Consider the following 21,273-nt stretch of genomic DNA (forward strand, 5'->3'; position numbering starts at 1 on the left):
GATCTGCGCGTATCTGTAGGTTTCTGACTGTGCCAATTTATAGGTGGCTTGCAGTTGCGCAAAGGGGATGACCGCACCCTTTTTCCACAGGTCCCCCACCCTGGAAATACCTATCAGGTCCCATTGGTGGAATCCCCTGGTGTTTCTAAGTCTTCCTAGCTTCCGGGTGTCCCACAGTAGTGTTGCCTGTGTGATGGTCCCTTCCCAGCCCAGGGCTCGCTGCGCTGTATGCCATATTTGTATTGTGTGTGCCGTTGGGCCCGTGTACTTCGCTTTCGGAGCCCTGTTGTAAGGAGCCCCAATTACCCCTTCGGAATCTAAAAGATGCCGGTCCATACGGAATGCTGGATCTTCATGCGAGGCGTGGAGCCACTGGTTGATGACAGCAAGTTGGGATGCCCAGTAATACGTTTGAATGTTTGGGAGGGCAATTCTTCCATCGTACCAGCCCTTCACTAGTTTTGCCATGGCAATACGGGCGGACCCCCCCATCCCATCGGAGTCTGGTTACTTCCGCATTGATCGACACGAAGAAGGAGGGGGAGACAAGGAAGGGGGTGTTTTGTAACACATATAAAAATCGGGGTAGTGCCATCATTTTGAAGAGGGCTGCTCTTCCCAGTAGGGTAAGTGGCAGCAAACGCCAGTGTTTTACATCGCGGCGAAATCGGGCCAAGAGCTTCATAAGGTTTTCTTCTGTGAATTGCGTTGCATGGGGGGGTGATATAGATGCCTAGGTACATAAATCCCCGTTCTGCAATCTGAATATCACAGTTGCGCGGTAGTCTGGGCGGTGGGCCATGAAGGATATAAAGAAGTGATTTTGACCAATTAATAGTGTATGCCGAAGCTCTGCCGAAAGCTGCACAGATGTCCAGCAAACAATTAATGGATCGCGATGGGGTGGCCATATATAGCAGCACATCATCCGCATATAGCGATATGCGATCTTCCCAGCCCCTAGTCCAATTAAGACCTCTAATAACTGGGTCTTGGCGCACCCAAGCCACCAAAGGCTCCAAGACCATTGCAAACAGGAGTGGGGACAGCGGGCATCCCTGCCTTGTACCCTTGCCTAGGGGTAAGTCCCTGGAAATCCGGCCATTCGCTACCACTTGTGCCATGGGTTTAGCATATAGGAGACGTATCCAGTCGCAGAATTTGGGCCCAAAACCCATATGTTGCAGCACAGCAAAAAGGAAAGGCCATTCGACCATATCAAATGCCATGCGTGCGTCGAGCGAGAGTATGACAGCATCCTCTGCAATGAATGGCGTTCGCGCCATGACCCTATGTAGCCTCTGGAGGTTTAGGGCCGTGTTACGGTTTGGCATGAACCCTGACTGATCAGGATGGATCAGTGTAGGGAGGTGGCGCTGTAGTCGCCTTGCCAACACCTTGGCTAATATTTTTGCCTCTGTGTTAATTAGGGATATTGGTCTGTAGGACGTGGATTTTTGCGGTGGTTTGCCCGGTTTATGGAGTGCGACTATGGTTGCCAGACGCTGGTCACTGGGGAGCTCGCCAGTTTCCAGACTTGCCTTATAAATATTCAGCAGGTGTGGGGTAAGCTGGGTCGCCACCCTTTTATAGAGTTCCACCGGATGCCGTTGGGTCCCAGGGCCTTCCCAGGTTGGAGCGCACCAATTGATAAGGAGAGCTCATCAGCAGTCAGTACGGCGTCAAGTGCCAGAGCGGTGTCATGTGGGCATGCAAATGTCTTTGAGGAAGGCTAGGTTATCCTTAATGGTGTTGGTAGCTGTGGGCGTGTATACTGCTTCATAATGTGAGGCAAGCTCGTCTACTATGCATTGTGGATCTGAGGTCCGGTCCCCATTTTCTAACCTGAGTTGGGCAATCCATCTACCCGCTAGTTCCTTTTTATCCAAACAGGCGAGAAGCTTGCCATTTCATAAATAGTGTGCCATGTGTTTGTGAGCTTGGCCCTTGCTTTCTCATGTGCCAGTGTCGCATATTCTTGCTGCGCTAAAGCTAACTTGTGTGTCGTTTCGTCAGTAATGTCTAGGGAATGGGTCGCCTCTGCTTCGGCCACTTCACGTTCTAAGTCATCTAGCAGTTGCCTCTCCGACTTCTGGTGACCAGCTATCAGTGAAATTGCGTAACTGCGGAGTACTGTTTTGTATGCCTCCCATAGTATTAAAGGAGAGGATACTGAATGTTCGTTCTCGGTGAAGTAATGCTTGGTGGCTGCACGCAAACCCTTGTATATCTTGCTGTTTTTGAGGTATCCCGGGTGTAGAGGGAATACCCATTGCCGTATTGTGTTATGGGACGCACACTCAATGTATAGAGGCGAGTGGTCGGATATGCCCCGGGGTAAGTGTTGAATCTCCTTGACCCGGTCTAATCCAGTCGCTATCACAAAGATTAAGTCAATTCTAGAAAGGCTATTGTGTACCGCGGAATGATATGTGTAGTCGCGATCACGTGGGTGCTTAATTCTCCACACGTCAATGAGACCAATCGCGTCTATGAAGTCCGTTAACTTTAGTGTCATACCACCGGGGTCTCTGGGTGGCTGTTTGTCAATAGAAGCATCTATCACGGCACTGAAATCCCCCCCCCCATAATAATTTCACCATTCGGCAGTGATAATAAAAATGTACCTAATGCTGGGAAGGCCATTTGGTGCAGCGTCGGGGGAATGTATACCAAGACCAGGTTATATGGTCTCCCTTCCCATTGACAAGTCAGTGCCACGAAACGTCCTTGGTCATCTATTGTGGCTTCAGTATGTATCAGTGGGAACCGTTTGTTGACCAGAATACCCACCCCCGAGAGCCGGATGTGAACTCTGAGTGTGCCGCCATTTTGTACCCCCCTCTGTCCAGGGCTTTGGTGGCTGATCCCGTCAGGTGTGTTTCTTGTATAAGCGCAATCGCCGGACTTTTGCGTTTTATATATTGGAGGACCAGTCCCCTTTTGATCCTGTCTTCCAAGCCATTCACGCTCCATGATAACACCGTGAAAGGAGGGGGTGGCCCCTCGGGGTTCTGGAATGTGTTATCCACGGTAGTCGCTAGCTGGGTCGTGTTCGCCATCTATGCATGTAACCATGTGAGGTTGCAGGATTAATTGTTGTGTCCACCTTAGTGTGCTACCATGAGTGCCATGAAGTAAACTAAACCAAAACAAACTAGTAACCCAGAACTGCCCCCCTTCTCCCACCCCCCTCCCTGCCCGGCGGTTCCCAAACTGCCAGCCACCCCAACTGAGCAGAGCGCTTTGTCTCCATAACCAGTATTTGTGTGGGGGGGTGATGCTGTTCGTGTCTCTCGGAGGCCCCCTCTGAAACGTTACAACAACAGCGGCTTACATCCCCTCTGGAGGTGCGAGGACCGCCGAAACCTACATGGTCACCTCTTTACTTCCGTTCAAGCATGGATCAGGGGCTGAAGGAGCCCGTGCGTTATCTAGGGAGTGAAGGTCCACCGGTGAGCTCAAACTGACCATGGGTCTTGGGTGAGAGTTCGTGTTAGCTTAGTCCCCTTTATCGCTGGACTCAGTGGATCTTGACCTTTGCGACCATTGGCGTCCGTACTGCTCCTGGTTCCTCTGATTCCCGGGCTTCATCGCTGGGCGCCAGCCTTCCAGCCAGTCATGAGCCTCCCCTGGTGTCGCAAAGAACCAAGCTTTCCCTTCCGCCTCTACTCTCAATTTCGCCGGGAACAGCATCGAGTATTTAAGTTCTCTGGATCTCAATACTTTTTTGACCTCTAGGAAACTGCGACGTTGTTTGGTCACTGCAGCGGTGTAGTCCGGATATAGCGTGATCTCGTGATTCTCAAGACGGAGTGGTGGGGCCACTGTTGCAGATTGTAAGATAGCATCTCGGTCTCGAAAGTTAAAGATACGTGCCAGGATCGGTCTGGGGGGGGGGGGGGCACCCGGCCTGGGTCTGCCTCCCGGTATCCGATGTGCTCTTTCTATGGAGAAGAAACTAGATAGCCCTCGCGGTTGCAGCTGATTTTTAATGAGGTCTTCTACAAAGAGGTCCAGGGCTGGCCACCCCCATCTTCTACGGCACCCCAATGATGCAGATATTGTTGCGCCGTGAGCGGCTTTCCTGATCGTCCAGCTTGGCCAGGATAAGTTTGTTATCTGACTCCAGTTGGCGCACTTGGCGTTGGAGCGCTGCCGTATCTGTGGAGAGCACCTGTGTCGTGGATTCAACCTCATTTAGTCTACCCGACAATTTTGAAAAGTCTGCCCGAATCAGGGATATATCTGTAGAGATCGTGCCCATGGAAGACTGAACTTGCTGTAGGGCGGCCATTATGTCCACTAGGGTGACTGCCTCTGGGGCCTGAGGCGCTGGGCTATCTATCTGAGCCAGGTTGGATTGTTGTTTGTTGACCTGCTCCTTGGTGTATGCAAATTTATCCAGCTTGCCAGAGGGTACTTCACGCGGACCACGGCCCGCCATCTTGGCCTGTGCCGCGGATGTCTCATCAGATGTGTATGGGGGGGAGGGCCGTAGTCCCTGCTGCCTGTCGCGTTATCCGGTCCAGCGCTCGGCCTGTCGGGTTTTCTGCCCCTCCTTCCTGCGCCCCCCACTCCAGTCAGAGGGGGCCCGCGCCCAACCACTCAGCAAGTCCCTCGCAATGACGGCTCAATGAGGCCCAGAGTATGTATGCGTTCTTCACTCCACGGTGCTCCGTGGAGGTCTACCGCCCCAGAGAGAAAACCATGCAACCAGAGGCCTGCAGCTGCCAGGCGCTGCCGCACAAAGCCACCTCGTTGTGTGTGCATGTAGCATCCGAGCCTGGGGGTCTTCCCATCTGCAGTCTGCCCTGGGCCACTATCCCTGATCTGGAGTCTTCCGAACCCTGTATGGCAAGGTTAGTCCTGAGGGCGAGAAGCGCCCTGTGCGTCTGTTAATACCAGCTTCACCAAGTGTCCATTACACTCCTTTAGTTAGCACCGCTGCAGGCCTGCCAGTAAGTACCTCACCGGGCACAGGACAAACCAGTCACCACACGAGGTCCAAGGGGGCCACAGTACTCACATTGATAGTGGCACCTATGCTCGGCACCGTAGTGTGTCTCACGCCGTCTCACCAGCGGGCGCGCTCACTCCCATCAGCGCCCAGAGGAAGCTTCTGTGGAGGCTCCGATCAGCACATCCGGTGCATCGGAACCGCCTGCGGGGCTGTGTTGTTCGTAGTCATCCGTCGCACCCAGCGGCCTCCTACCGCTGGTGCCCCCCGTCCGCTGTGTTTCTCAGGTCCGGCGCCGCTGCTCTCACCGCGGTTCCGGGCAGCCCGTCACTCCAGATCCCGACTTTCCACGCGGTCGGTAGGCCCTTCAGCATCACCACCTCTATCTCGGTGGCCGCTCGCCCTTCGGAGTCCCGGAGCGGCGCAGCTTGTTAGGCTGGTGCTCCGATTGCGGCTCACCGCGTTTGGGCGCTGTATATGTCGGATTACTAATCGGATCGATTACGGGGGCTCCCTCGGTCACGGAGCTCACTTAGGCTGCGGCCATCTTGTTGGGCTGCAAGCCACGCCCCTCTACTGTCAGATTTTTATGTGGTTAAGCATTCAACAATATGGAAAAATTCCCTTGGGTAGTTAGATGCCCTGTTGAACTTGGCCTCAAAGTAGCATGATTGAGCAGTAGATCTTAAACCGAACAGGGCATTAGCATCCATCAATACAGAGTGTACATAAAGTAAAATTTAGAATTATCTATTATTATTGTTTCAGTCTGTTGGACAATTACATTTAGAGCTTTGCTGTGTTGCAAACCAAAAAAGATCTAAACAGTAAGAATAATTACTATCTTCCTCACATTTGTCCCTAGAGATAAATCAAATGTAAGCCACTCCTGAATATGGATTTTGATTTTCTCTCCAGATAAATAATTTCTGACTTTTAGAAAGGTACCTGGAGCAACATGTGCCCCATTTCTGTAGACATCATGGTAATAAACAAGATTTCCCCTTGAAACCTTGTTTTGTGTATACGTGTGGTAGTGAAATATCTTAATTTGCCTGCAGAAAACATGTGGGTAATTGGCATAAGAAGGAATTGGGGGGGTGAAATGTGGGTGTATAATCTGTTATTTCTTTGATGCCCAAGCCGTAAAATATGGTAGTGATGTGAGGCCTTGCCTTTAAGTAGGCCTCTGTACTCATCAAAGAACTAGTGGCAATTGCAACGATTAACTATGATGCTGAGAAATTTACTGACCATGTGCCCATTGCAATAGTCATTTAAAAACAGTCTTCCTGGGTTGAAGAATATAGCAAAGCTTGGAGAGTTTGCCATGAGAACCATGACCTTCCCATGTAGTGACTGATGCTGGGGATTATGTTCAAAGCCAAGTGCGAATTAGACTGAGAAAATACCTTCACTGAAATTGAGTGGAAAGTGCACCCCAAATCCCCACCTCTTATAACTGTGGAGTTTACTTTTATGTTTACCATGGAGTAGCTATGATACGAATAGTAATCAAGCTATATTCCTAGAGACTGGCAGGACCAGCGTACTTAAACGAATGGCTGTGCCAACATGGATTCAACAATCTGATGGCACTGCCAGGAGTAGCACTCCTCTTTAATATGACAACAGGGTAACGCTCTGAAACCAAAGAAATGTGACAACGTAGTAAAGTAAGTCAAAATGAGACACAATGCTACAGCCTGTAATAGACACCGTACCCAGGTATGTGGAAATGATAACTTGTATAACATGACCTTTCTTTCTTTGATTTTCAATTAAAAGAATTATAAAAAAAAATATGACAGCAGGGACACAAATCACTGCATATTCTCTGCAAGGTTGGGAATAAAACCCCTACATTATTATATTCTTCCCCAACCTCAAATGGTGCTACTTGGGCTACCCAAGGGTTTGGGGTGAGGCCATTCCAGGTCATCTGAGTCCTTTTACCTCTTTCTGTGTTTAGATCCAGAAGCAAATATGCAACCCTTGTTGGGGTTGCCGGCAATGACAGTATGATAGGCAACAACCTCCAGCATCCACCTCAACATCTCATCAAGTGTATAAGTTTAATGGGCATAATCCACTTTCTGTGACTCTATAGCGCCTTGCAGGGGAAAGGAATAGAGGAGATCCCTGGGGTTAGGGATCTCAGTTTGGCCTTTCATAAAAGAAAACAATACTAGTTCTTGGTCCTTTTCTTTTTTTTTTTTAAACTTTTGTTTATTGGTTTTCTACATAAAACAAGAAGTCGGTACACCGCCAAATATCCAAAACAAACACAGCATGTTCAGTCAGCACCTGCAACGTATACCCATTAGTCATTCTATACTCGCTTTTCCTGTTGCAATCCCGGTGGTGATATCAGGAGGAACCCGCCACAGTCCACACTTGTCCATCAGAAGATCAAACGAGTACCAGAGGGCCCACCAACCTCGCAGCTGAAGGAGTACAGTAAAACACATTTCCAAATTTCCACCACATCTCAGACCCTAGTCCCGCCCCTCCCCCCATTCCCCCCACACATCTACTCAGCATCAAGTAGCAATAATGAAGGGAAACCCTGCATCGGGGCCCATGAAGCATTATGCCACAATTGACACAGTGTTCAGGTTCCTGTGGCAACGGATCTACCCCATCAGACTCTTGCAGGAGAAGATACGTTTGTAGTGGTCCCCTTATATCCTTAGGTCTAGAAGCTCTGGGCTGTAATTCACAATACACAATCAATTGTTCCTGACAATATGGTAGATCTGCCATCAACTCCTTAAACTTCGGAGCACGTCCCCGTCCCCACTGACATGCCACCCTGCGCTTGGCTAGAAGGAACGCCACATCAAGAAACTTGCGCTGGGCCTTGGGTATTTGTGCAGCTATCAAGGGGTCCCTCCCCAGCGTGAGACTCGTCATTTTTTCAAGCGCCTAAAAAATCTGCCCCCAGAACTCCTGTATCTTTGGACACTCCCATTCCAAATGCATGAAGCCAGCCTCCGGTCGTCTACACCGCTCACAATTATCATTATCCGCCAGCTTATACCTATATTTTTTAGCGGGAGTATAATACATGCGATGCAGGTACTTATAGTGTATTACGCGCAATTTACAGCTGGCGGAAATGCGTGCTGTTTGGAGACAACAGTATTCCCATTGTTCGTCTGTCACCTCCCCCCTAACTCTGCACTCCAGTGCGCGTGTGCATGGGTGCTAACTCCCCTTTACTGTGTGCGTACACTCATACATCCTGGAGACTAGGTGCCGCCCATCCGTGGACCCCAGCATCTGGTGTAGTGGGAGAAAATTAACTGGCTCTTGCGGGAAGTCTGGTATAAGGGCTCGAATTCCCTGTCTGAGCCGTATGTAAAGGAACACATCCAATGAGGAAGGTTGGATCCCCTGAAATAACTGATCCAAGGAACGGAAGACTCCATTATGAAAGAGGTCCCCCCATTTAGTTACCTGGGTCCGCTCGCATAGTTTCTGAAATCCCTTTTCCTGTAGCAGCGGCATGCAGGGGTGGTAAGACAGCGGAAGCCGCGATGAATACAAAAACGGAGAGCCGAGCATGGCCACAAGTGGGCGCCATGCATCAACCGTTCCCATGACTGTTGTATGTGGCTCCGTGCAGGATCGGGCACGCGTATATATGGCCCCATTCAACGGAATGGGATCTGCGAGCCAGTCCTCCGCTGCCACCCGGCATGTAGCGTGGGGGGGGGAGGGAGGGGGCTTGATCCAATAGTATGCATAATGGGCTTGCGCACACATAAAATATACCTCAAGGTCTGGGACATCAAACCCGCCCTGCGCATACGGTTTTGTGAGCATAGACCACTGAAGCCTCGGTTGCCTGCCTCCCCACAATAGTCTAATCAATTCCGTGCGGAGCGTTTTAAAGAAATAAGATCCAGGGTGGTAGGGTATATTCATGAAGAGATATAGAAACCGTGGGAGGTCCACCATCTTAATCGGAGATGCCCTTCCCGCCAGAGAAAGAAGCAAAGCAATCCATAGTGTAATGTCATCCGATAGTTGCGTGACCGCTGTGCCATAGTTGAGTCGCAGCATGCTGTCCCTGTCCCCTGCCAGTTGTATACCCAGATAACGAAGTTCACCATCGCACCATTCCACGGGAAGTCAAGAGCAAATCTAGAGACCGCTGCCGTTAATGGAAAGAACTGAGATTTCCCCCAGTTAATGCCAATCCCTGATAACCTGCCAAATACTAGGAATTCCCTCAGCAAGGGGTTTACATTTTGCTGGGGGTGCCTGATATACAAAGTGATGTCATCCGCGTATAAAGAGATCAGAATTTGACGCAGACAGCAACGAAATGCTTTATCCTGGTGATGTTGACGGAGCTTAGAAGCCAACGGTTCGATGGCTATAGCAAATAACAACGGGAACAACGGGCACCCCTGTCGTGTGCCTCTAGTGATGGAGAAAGCAGAGGAGAGATGACCATTTATCAGCACTCTGGCAGTGGGTTGCCCATATAGCAGTCTTATCCAAGAAATAAACTGGAGTGGGAACCTCATGCGCTGGAGTACCCCAAAGAGCTAGTCCCATTCCACGGAGTCAAATGCCTTTGTGGCATCTAAGAAGACTGCGGCTAATGGGAACTCCGGCTCTACAGTCTGCAGCAGTGAAAACAGGGTTCGCAGATTATGAGTGGTGGCTCGCCCAGGGACGAATCCCGACGGTAAAATTAGCTTATCCATCAGGAGGGCCAAGCGGTTAGCCAGCACTTTAGCTAATATTTTTGTGTCACTATTTATGAGCGACAGCGGCCTATAGGAATCACAGGATTCCGGCGCTTTTCCTGGCTTTAACAGGGAGATGACTTGGGCTTCCCTCATCGATGGAGGTAGCATGCCCACTTCCAGGGATTTCTCAAATACCTCCTTAAGGACTGGTGCCATGATATCAATGTAGTATTTATAAAACTCAGCAGGGATGCCGTCAAGTCCCGGCGCTTTCCCATTCTTTAGCTGCATTATTGCCTCCCTAAGCTCGTCAATCTCAAAAGGAAGGCAGAGAAACTCCCGCTGTGTATCCCCTAGCCACCCGAGGGCCACATACCAAGGAAGCCATCCATATCTAGGACCCCACCGCGTTGCGTGGTATACAATCCTTTATAATGTGTGGTAAACTAATCTAGTATATCCGAAGTATCCCTCTGCGGCGACTCCCCAGGTCTCTCAATTCCCAAAATATGGGTTGAGAAGCGAGGGCGCCTAGTGATTTCGGCCAATGCCTTCCCCGGGCGTTCCCCCTCCCCATACCTTCGCGCCATCCAGTGCCTTCCTCGGAACTTCACCTCTTGTGCCGCCGTACCTTCGTATTCAGTCAGCAGCACTCTGAACTCTTTCTTCACCTGACCCGTCTCACCCCGTCCCATCCGTGTTTCCAATGTCTTCAAGGTGGCCTCTAGCTTGTTAAGCGAGCCCCTAATATCCCTCAAAACTCCAAAGCTCTTATAGATACATATCTCCCGTATAGTAACCTTAAAGGCTTCCCATATCGTCTCCACGCTTTCTACCGACCCTTTGTTCCGTATGAAAAATTTCCGTATTTCCTCCCCAAGCTCCCTCTGGAACACTGCCTCCAACAGGGCGGTAGGATGTAATCGCCACCTGGGTCTAGGCACGTCATATCCAGGAGGTACAAGTGAGACAGTGATCTGAAAACGTGCGCGCGGGATGTTACCAGCCCCCTAGACAACAAGCAGTAGTCTATACGAGCCCATGTCCCTGCATATGTCGTGAAATGCGTGCCTTCCCTAATCTGAGGGGGCAGATGTCGCCAACTGTCAATCAAATTGCCCTCATCCAGAATCCCCTGTAACACCGCTTGTGAGGTATTGTAATGATATGCTGCCGTGTTCGACCTGTCCAGAGCCGGGTCGATAGCAACGTTAAAATCTCATCCCCAAATAATGTGTGTGGACCCCACATTTATAATTTTCCCCCATACAGTAGGAAAGAAGTCTGGTGTGTCAACATTCGGGCCATAACACGTGGCTATCGTGATCGATTCCTTGCCCAGGTGTCCCCACGCTATGGTATACCTCCCTTGCGGATCCGTGATTGCCCCAGCCATAGTAAATAGTGTCTGTTTTTTTATTATGATCGCCGTACCGCGGGCATAAGAGGAACACGAGGAGAATATTCAACTGCTGGCCCATTTGCTAGCAAATGTATTTGGGGAGTGAGGATTAATGTGCGTTTCCTGAAGCAAAGCGATGCTTATCTGTTGACGATCCAAGTATGCTAAAATTTGCCTGCGCTTTCGTGGATCCCCCAGGCCCCGTACATTCCAAGATATTACCTTTAATTGAGTCCTATCCCCCATGTCCCCCCTATCACCCACCAATGCAATACCCTCCGTGGTGTGATTCCATACACGAGGATCCCCAGTAAGGTCAGCGAGTGAACATGCCTATAGTGCTGCTGTTTTTTTCCTGCAATCAACCATGCGATATTCTCAGTCCCCCCCTCCCCCTCCCACTGAAGCATCCCAATCATGCCAGTAACAATGTACCCTTCCACCTCCTCTTCTCCCCCCAAACAAACCATCCCTATAACCATTTCTAGTCAACTGCCAGATTTAACCAACATTGGGGATCTCCCGTGAGGGGTAGTCTTGCTAGGTGGCCCACAGGTACCTCATGCCGTCCAAGGGCGCCCATGCCATTAAGCATGCCCTTAAACAGACATTGAGGGCATCCGGCTTCGTCTGAAGATCGTGTCCCAATATTAGGAGGATAGCACCTCTAGCAGTATGTGTCCCCGGGCTATTCAACCCCTCAGTGCATTGCATGCGGCCCGTGTATGTTTATCTCAACGCTTGCATAGTAGCCTCGAGCCACCTCACCACTGACTGATCCGCCTGCCAGGTTCCGCAAGTGCCATCATGACGTATCATCCGGCGAGGCATCAGCAATTCTTCTCTTCTGTAGTTGTTTCAGGAATTCCTCAGCCTGCTGAGGTCGTGTATAAAACATTTGTTTTCCCTGATGAGTGACGCGCAGCCTCGCTGGGTAGAGGAGAGCATAATCGATTTGCGCCTGCCGCAGTTTCTGTTTGACGGGTAGGAATTTGCGCCACTCTTCTTGCACGCGTGGAGTGAAATCCAGATATATGGTGAATGGCACTCCCTCAAAACTTAGCTGCCTCTTATCTCTCGCCACCTTCAGAGCCGCATCCCTATACCTGTAATTTAACAGGCGCGCTATGATGGGTCTTGGCGTGCTGCCAGGTGGCGGCCGTGGTCCGAGAGAGCGGTGTGCCCTTTCAACAACAAGGCAGGAGGATAGTGCTTCCTGCCATACCACAGCCTTCAGCAATCTTTTGATGTAGTCCTCCATCCTGCCGGTATTGGCGCTCTCGGGTATCCCCAGGACGCGGATGTTATTCCTCCTACTCCGTGCTTCAATATCCTCATTTTTGGCAGCTATGATGTTGAGCAATTTCTCCATCTGCGTTACCGTGCTTTGGATACGAGTAGTGGTGTCATCTGCCTCCGAAATTCGCATTTCCGCTTCTTTTATGCGCGCCTCGTGTCCATCCAGCTTGTGGGCGATCGCGTCCATGCGCGTGCTCAGCGTGTCCACCTTGCCCACTATATCGGCGAAGCCCTGCCTCATTTCTTGAAGGAGCATTTTCGTGTCCTCACCTTGCCCGGTCTGTGGGCCGTGCGACTGGCCCTCTGCTCCCACCTCATCCACCTCCGCTGAGTGGCGAGTTCCCTTCTTTGCCTCAAACGGGAGCCGCGACTGCCTCGCATCAGTTTTCCCCATCTTGGTGTAGTCACTATCACTATCTTCCCGGCAAGTCCCCCACAAGCAGGTCGACAGCAGAGGGCAGCGATCCCCCTGGGCCACGATGTCACCGGCCTCTCACACCACTTCCAGCGCCGCAGGCCTGTGCCGTTAAGCAGGTCTTCACTCCTAGCACTTCCCAGCTCCTCCCTGTGTTCCTGTGACAGCGCCGAGGGGTCGCACTCTCCACAGTCGGCCCCCTTTGAATTATGCGCAGTGCTCCTCAGGGGTAGCCACCATCCGCCAAGCCCCCTCCACCGTGTGGCGAGGCCCCAGTCACCCGTCGTGGGTCGCCCCTTCTGCCTCACAGGTGATGCTTAATAGGGCACTCCTTCACTGGGGGCCGCCCGCTCTTCGCAAATAGGCTTATAGCGAGCAGGTATACAGTCGTCGCCACCAGTCTTTTACCATTGCCACGTGTGCTGCACTACACCTGTCTCTTCCTGCACCACGCGGCTTGCCGCCACCACCCACGGCCGGTCCGCCACCCGCGCCACTATCTGTGGCGGCGCGCCATTCACCTTTTGCTCGTAGCGCTCTCACCAGTGCGTATGTGACCATGTGCACCATCCTCCTCACCCCCTCTACATCTGAATACGCCGTCCGTTGCCGGATTTGCGCCGTAGCGCTTGCCACTCAGCCTCTGCTCAAACCAGCTGTTTGGTGCTTTGAGTTTGTTGCGCTTTGAAATTTAATATGGCATACAATGTCCGCTGCTGTCCTCGGGGCCTTCACTATGCCCGCACACGCTTCGGTGCGCCAGGCGCCCCCTGTGATCGGGTCGCTGCTCCCGCCTACGGCCGATCTGCCGCCCGTGTGGTGAGCAGTGCTAGCACTCCGCTCCCCTCCTTCTCCCGACACTCGCTCTGGTACAGCAGCGGCCGTCAGCGAGACCGGCCTGCAGCTTCGCAATCCTCACAAGATAATGAACGGCTCTCACCACTTTGCGCCGTCCGCCGGAGCAGCACCGCGGCCTGGAGACCTCGTGGAAGCCGCAGTGCACGCGTGCTCACCGATGCCCCGCAGGAGGTCCGAGCTGCACCCAGGGTCACCGCGGTCCCGCCTTCCGCCACCAATATCAACCGCTCAGCACAGCCGCGGTCTCCGCTAATTAGGACTCGTGCAACCAGGCGCGGGTGCGATCAAATACCATCCTCATCTGGCACTCCTTCAGTCGTGGGACAGGATAATTGGAGGATAATTGCGCCGGACTGCGGGAGCCTCACTCGATGGCGGGCATTCCGCGTGTGCGCCACCTAGCGCCCCCTACTAGTTCTTGGTCCTTGCATTTTTTTCCAAAAGAAAACAGCTCTTTTTTGAATTTTTGAATTAGCAAGTAGTTTAACATTACCTAAAGGAATTCAATTCTCTGTAATCAGAGACATGCATCTAAAAGTCCAGGAAGAAGCTAAGGCTGAAAATGCCTGTGCAGTTTAAAGGGCAGGTTCTATAAACTGCATTGAGAGTCTTGCCTCAAACCATTTTATTTACATGCAGAAGAAACAATGCAGAACAATGAAATGCAAATAATTTTTTTTCCCAGAGCGGCTGGTAATCCCCTTATTTGTCTATGAATGTCACATATAGTGATAGAGGCCATTAACATGGAAATATCTCTATGTGTTGCCTCATTTTCAAAAGCTTTGATAATTGACACCATTGATTATAGGCTTGTAGACTTGCATGCTCCCCTGCCCCACCTTATCTCTAGGACCACCAACCCCTCTTCTATTCAGTCCCTCCCCCAGTCCATATATAATGGGTTTGGTACTGGCTATCTTACCCATGAGAGTGATCACGAAAGCGAAGACATGCAGTGTCCCATGAATGATTTTCGAGGTATACTTGGACTCGTTCCTGAAGACCCGATACACCAGTAGAGCTGGAAGACAAGCAAATACATTGTCTCAAAGTGGATAATACGTTAGCAGTATTACATTTTTTTTTACACAAATTATAATATCCTTTCAAATATAACTTAAAAAAGAAAAGGGTCTAATCAGAAATATGATACAGCGATCCACCATGGTGGAAGCATGACATTCACTACATTGGCTAATTACTTTATACATCATATTTCACATTTACAAAGGAAAAAGAAATGTCAACTGGCTGAATGTAATGACAAGACTTTCAGCCCGTCACTGCTCTTCTGCTAACAGCAATTCTGTAATATTCAGAAATTACTTCATTCACTGTTATGTTTCTACTTACAGACATCTTGCTTATGTTTAAAGGTGCACCATGGTGATAGAACCTGGTGTGGTGATGCTTCTGCAGTTTGCTGTCAGTTGCACCTGACTTCTCCTGCAGGATGGATGGGATCACTTTACTGGATTAAATTTACAACTACCTTTTACTACTTGGCGACTCCTCATCTTCATTTGTACTTGAATTTTACACTGGCGACGAACTGCGGTCCCTACCCACGCTACAGCATTGTGATCCCAACGTCAAACAACATTTTAATGACTTTTCTGAACTGGATTATCAAAATACTGATATTCATCATGTTTCTGTGAGTACTATTTGTTACATAGACTTTACTATCTTCAAATCTCTTGACCTCCTGCATTAGAGCAACCGCCGCACATCTCACCTCTTATTTATAAACCCTGGGAGGTTGGGAGATTTCAGTGCGGGCTCTGTTTTAGCAATGATAATCCATGGACATTTATTTTTAAATTAGTGGGTTATCATTGCTACTTTTCCTCATACAGCGTTTTTGTCTAAACTAACTTGGGAATGTTGTCTGCTCTTCCCATCTGAAGTGTGCCTTCTCTTTAACGCTGCTCTTTGGATATTGTGAATTGCGCTATAAGCAAGATATAATGAACTCTATTCAACATACTTAAGCACTGAGAACTGTACCTTTAATGCGCTGTTTAATGTGCTGTGAAACTGAGCATTGATTGGAAATTAACCTCCCCTCTCCTTGTCCAAGTTTTCAGTTACATAGAAAGAGAGTCTTGTTTGATCTATCATAAACACTTGGTGTTTGCGTGACTAAAATAAAGCAAACTGTAAGGAAAGAAGACCGGCATTTTTTAAAAGTCATTTGCACAAAGAAATCCATTCCATTCCATTCATAAACTTTATTTCGGCCCCAGAGGCCATAAAAGCAACATAAGTTATTACAATTCACAATTTAAGATATCAAGATCAAATCACAGTTGTGAAATATAATAAAAACATTCATGGGGTACAAAAGAAATATATTAAAACTTTCAAATTAGTTACAGAATTTCCTACGTTTTATCCACATAGCGTTGAGAAACCTGGAGACTGCAAAAACAATTGGAGGGTGGGTGTCATACTTCAAGACTCTCAAAGCTTTTTCACACTCTCTAAATCCGAGGTTACTACATATGGGCTTGACCCAACGTTTTCTTTGTTGATGGTATATGGGGCAGAAAAAGAAAACATGTTTTTCGTCCTCTAGTCCAAAACCACAGGCCGGGCAGACAGTGATGTTATTAACATCCCACCTGGAGGTGAAAGACCTGAGCGGTAGACTGCCCATTCTCAATTGGCAATACAGCTTCCTAGCAGCCGGAGGGGAGATCAGATCTAAAAATGCCTCTCTCCTGTAGTTGTCTTTAATTTGGAGAAACTGGGCAGTCAACCTGCCAGTACCAGAACTCTCGTGCGGGCGCGAGAGGTGGAAGTTTCTGAACTGTTCAGCCAGTTTTGCCTTCGATAAGGCCAGACATGAAGCCTCCGGAGAGGCCCATAAGTCAGGAAGGACAATCTTGGCACAAGTATCCCTAACAAATCTCAACCAAGGAATATTCTTGTTTTTGATTAGGGGCCAAACCCCCTTAAATTCATCTCGGTAGGAGCCCAACTCTGCATTGGACCAGAGTCTCTTCCAGTAGATCAATGGACGCAGCGTCACCACCTCTTCCATGGGTATCAACCCAAAATCCAACCTAATAGGGACCAACGGAGAGCTAGGGGGCAAACCCAGCAAACTCCTCATAAAAGAATTTTCAGTCCCAATCAGGCTGTGGATTCAGGAATGACCCCACAGTTCTGCTCCATAAGTGGAGGCTGCTCTTACTTGGGATCTGAAGATATCTATTGCTGGTGCTACTGGCTTGGAAACCGAACCTCTAAAGAGTTTGGAAATTCCCCCAGTAGTTTGGGAAAGTTTTAATAAAGAGTTAGCGATTTGTCCCCCCCATCCACAAACCTCTTGTAATATAATCCCCAGATATCCGAATGTTTTTACCCGTTCAAGGGGAATACCATTCAGCACTGGGTTTGGGCGTGTGTGCTTGGGGGGGTTAAGAATCATAAATTTAGTTTTCGCTAAATTAATCTCCAGGCCTCTGTCACCACAGAAATCCACAAAACCATCCAGAATGCGCTGGATGCCAGTTGATGTTCGCGACAACAAAAAAGTGTCATCAGCGAACATCAGCGCTGGCACCATACCCGTGGCAAGTCTTGGCACATCCGTGTCCCTGATACCTTCCAGATGTTTGATGAGCCCGTTAATATATAGACAGAATAGCGTGGGTGCTAACACGCATCCTTGACGGACTCCACGGTTAACAGGGCAACAACCGGACAACTCTCCATGTTTCCCACATCTGACCTGGGCGAAGTTTTCTGTGTGGAGTCTTCTCAGGGCATCCAAAAGATATAAGGGAACATTAAGTGCCCGGAGAACTCTCCACAAATGTTCTCGCGGCACCAGGTCAAATGCCGACCTCAGGTCGACAAAAATGAGATAGAGGCTGCCACCCTCTAGGCTCACAGTCTTCCAATGTAAGACCTGGAGTCGGAATATCTGGTCAACAGTAGAGATACCCTTTCTGAAACCCGCCTGCAGGATACTTAGGATGTTATTGTCTGTCTCCCACGTCTGCAATCTATCCAAAATTATACGTCCAAACAGCTTCTGAGTAATGTCAATTAGGCTGATGGGCCTGTAATTTTAGGGTTGTAAAGGGCAGCCTTTTTTGTATATTGGCACGATCTCCGCACCGCGCCAAGATTCTGGGGGTTCCGCGCCCATCAGAATGGAGTTAAACAGAGTGCAGAGATACGGCGCCCATATCTTGGGCTCCGACCGATAAAGGTCGCCAGGGATTTTGTCCAGTCCCGGTGCTTTGTTGGATATCAGCAGATGTATAGCGATTTCCACCTCCTTTATAGTAATCGCCAAAGCAGCCTCAGTTCGACACAATGGTCTGGGGGGAGAAGTAGCTATAGATAGTGTACTGCAATTTGTGCCTGAGTAAAGGCCCCCATAATGATCTTCCCATGCAGCTGGGGCTATATTAGGAAATGAAGTAGTTCCTGGTTCTTTTCTGCCGTTGCTAACAATGGACCAAAAACCTTTGAAGTCCTTGGACTGCAAGGTTAGTCTTAGCTCCTCCCACATATCATCCTCCCAGGCCTTTCTTGCCCTTACCAATGTTTGTTTATACTGTACCCTGAGTGTTTTAATCCTGTCTTTGTCCATGGCCTTAATAGCCATGAGCAAATCGCACTTCGACTTCCTGCACTCAGCAGTATACCACATTTGCCTTTTAGCCAAGTGGGCCCTCGCATTCCCAGTCGGACAGAACACTTCTGAAAGTTTATTTACTAACTGAGAATGGATGTCTACAGGCCTGGACTCCCTCTCTGTGGAAATACAATTAAGCCCAGCTTCAGCCATTCCACTAAGATGAGGCAGGGCAAGACTATAAATTTCTGCCATTTTATTTGGGCTAGCAATGATGCAGGGCCATCTTACTCTGCGTCTGTTGTTATGCAGGATAAGAGGTTGTGCTATGGGAGATACTGCTGTATCATAACTACTCATGCCCCAGCTACCTGGTTTTAGTGTCATAACTAGTGCGTTATGGTCGCTGTCATCCCGTTCTGACACCCTGAAGTCGAGCACCTTATCCCACGATCTTGTTTCGATAAGGATGTAATCTAAAATAGAAGTTTGCCCAACTCTATTGAAGGTGACACGTCCAGGTCTATCAGAATCAAATCTGCCATTGCATGCCCTCAAGGATAGAGAAAGGGTAAGTGCAAAGATCTGAAGAACCAGGGGGGTCCAGACTTTAACCGTAGGGGTCATGGAATCAGGAATATTCCGGTATTCATTTTCCGCAGTTGGATCATCCAAGTCCGACACACTGAGTGGTTCATATTGGCAATTAAAATCGCCACCCACTATCACGGAGTATCCAGGGTCCAAGGACAAGATGTATTTATTTAGATGTTCAATAACCTTAGACTCCCAGCCACCCTGGGAGGGTCTGGAATAGACATTCAGGAGAGCCAGATGATTGTTTTCGGGCAACTCAAGTAAGATACATTGAATGTCATATGAGCTGGTATGGAGCTGCCTTGCTGTAGCACCCAGGTGCAAGGCCACCCAGGTGCTAAGGCCCCCTGATGGTCTCCCCCTACCACTTGTTACTGCTAGTGTGTTAAAGGACACAAAACCAGCCCTTTGGAAATTATCTAGAGCCCATGTCTCCTGCATTAAACAGACATCAAAAGTATCTATGAAAGTGCCCCAGTCTTCACATATCAATTTGCTCTTAAGACCTGCCACATTCCATGAGAGCAGACTGATACTCGACTTTAATTTACTTATGACCGGGATCAGGTCACCAGCAGATCTAATGGTAGCTGGTGAGATAATTGCACTGTCCGAGGCTTCCTGCACGCACCCATTTGCCGACCCATCCAATACTGCCAACCCCCCCAACACTGGAGATATGTGTGACTCGCTAAGGAGACTCTTAGGGTTTTTCCGGGATAGAACCTCCACCGCAACCAAACTGTGCGATGTTTCTAGTGGCCCCAGATGGGAAGAGTTAGGTTTCCGAACCAGGGTACCTGTGTTAGTGACCGATAAACCCTTTCTTTTCCCCAGTCGGGACATTCAGAACACTATAGTTTGAACGTCAATCCACCTGGTCAAGGACACTAAATCTGTCGTTGTGGTGAAAAACTTCGAGTGGGGGCGGGCAAGATTGATCATAGACTTGGTTTACATTAAAAGGGCGGAGGAGAGGTCCAACCTTGCCGGTTCTCGAACTGTCCACCCAGCCCCTACGGGAAGCATCAAACCCAAAATTCGGAGGTCCCGGGTAAACATAAGTGGGAGAGCTTTTATAGCTGAATGGGGACTAACATAGCTACCAGACTGCATTGTACAAATGTGCCTAACAGTACTAGGATCTCTGAAATTGATTACAACACAGTCCCCCGGCGCGTCCTTAACTCTTGGGCCTACCCAGTTTATCCGCCTTGCGAATATTATCTCGCTTCTGCACTGGTTCGGAGGGGGTTTATTACGGTTTAACCAATGCATACATTTATTTTTTAAGTCGGAAAAAACCTCCCTAGATCCATGATTCAGAGTGGGGACACCTACGAGAACCACCACATATGGTACAGATTCAGGTGGAAGATCCAGGCAAGGTAGTTTAGGATCGAAGAAATGCCCTGCCTGCTTGTGGGAGGTGGGGTCAGGTTCTCTCAACTCAGGCGGTGGGTTAACAGTAACATGACTCGCCCCACTCCTTAAATTCCCTGCTGAAGTTGATGGGATAGGGTCATTGGGGACTACTTGGGTGTCGATACCCGCACCGTTACCCTGCAGAGTAAGTTGATCCGTAGTATCAATCAATACATTGGGTAAATTAGAAACAGAGCAAGTTGACTCAACTGCATTTTCTTTAGTCCCTCCCCCATCCCGTGACCCCTTAGCCCCAGACAATACGGCAAACATCGATTCTAAATTAGAAAGTCTATTTTCCATAGAGTCAAGTCTGTTACAAATAGGGCGACAAGTCGCAGTGAGTAACTGTTCCATTTTTGACCAAAAGTCTGTACTGGGTGCTAGACCCGTCATGCCCTCAGATCCTTCAGCCCTCAGGTCTGTGATTGCCACGGGGTCAGAATTTCTGGCGTTTGCCCGTTGTTGAATTTTTGATCTTTTGTTGGACAGAACTGTTCCGCCCCACTTGCGTCTCACAACCTGTTCTGTCAGTTTGTCATGGGTTTCCTCAATACGAATGGGTAGGCCGGATCTAGTTGTTACTACAAGGTTCGCGGATGAGGAAAAATCAAGCCCAGTAGGGTCACCTCGTTCAAGTAAACTACAGGCATTACTATTTACCATTGTAGCGGCAATTCCGTTATCTCTCAAAACCGATGAGTTAATGTCCAAGGCTGAGGTAGACAAATTTGTAACTACAGGTGACTTTGCTAGGGCAATATTGCCCAATGAAGAGCGTTTGGTAAACTCTTGGTCGAGGGAGAGTCTTTTTTCCGTTAGTTCAATTTCCTTCTGTAAGACCGAGGTGGCCCTAGTGATGAAATTATCCAGAGTTACAGCCACTCCGGACCCACAGAGAGACTTCCGACCCTTCCTCATACCTGCGTTGGCCATTACCTACTGTTGGAAAATAATGTAGGGGCGACGACAGAAAAATGTGCCTGATAGGCCTCTCACACACAA

At 49.2% G+C, this 21,273-nt stretch overlaps 1 protein-coding gene across 1 annotated transcript in view; it reads right to left on the bottom strand.

Moving 5' to 3' along the window:
- Positions 1 to 21,273, bottom strand: part of CYB561 (cytochrome b561) — a 120,647-nt gene that overhangs the window by 95,764 nt on the left and 3,610 nt on the right. Inside the window, exon 2 of the mRNA XM_085630402.1 lies at positions 14,569 to 14,667. Within this exon, the coding sequence (XP_085486528.1) occupies positions 14,569 to 14,572 (4 nt within the window). The 5' untranslated portion in view covers positions 14,573 to 14,667. The remainder of the gene's footprint in view (positions 1 to 14,568; positions 14,668 to 21,273) is intronic.

This window comes from Triturus cristatus, chromosome 1_1 (genome assembly GCF_964204655.1).
Source record: "Triturus cristatus chromosome 1_1, aTriCri1.1, whole genome shotgun sequence".
Classification (NCBI taxonomy): domain Eukaryota; kingdom Metazoa; phylum Chordata; class Amphibia; order Caudata; family Salamandridae; genus Triturus; species Triturus cristatus.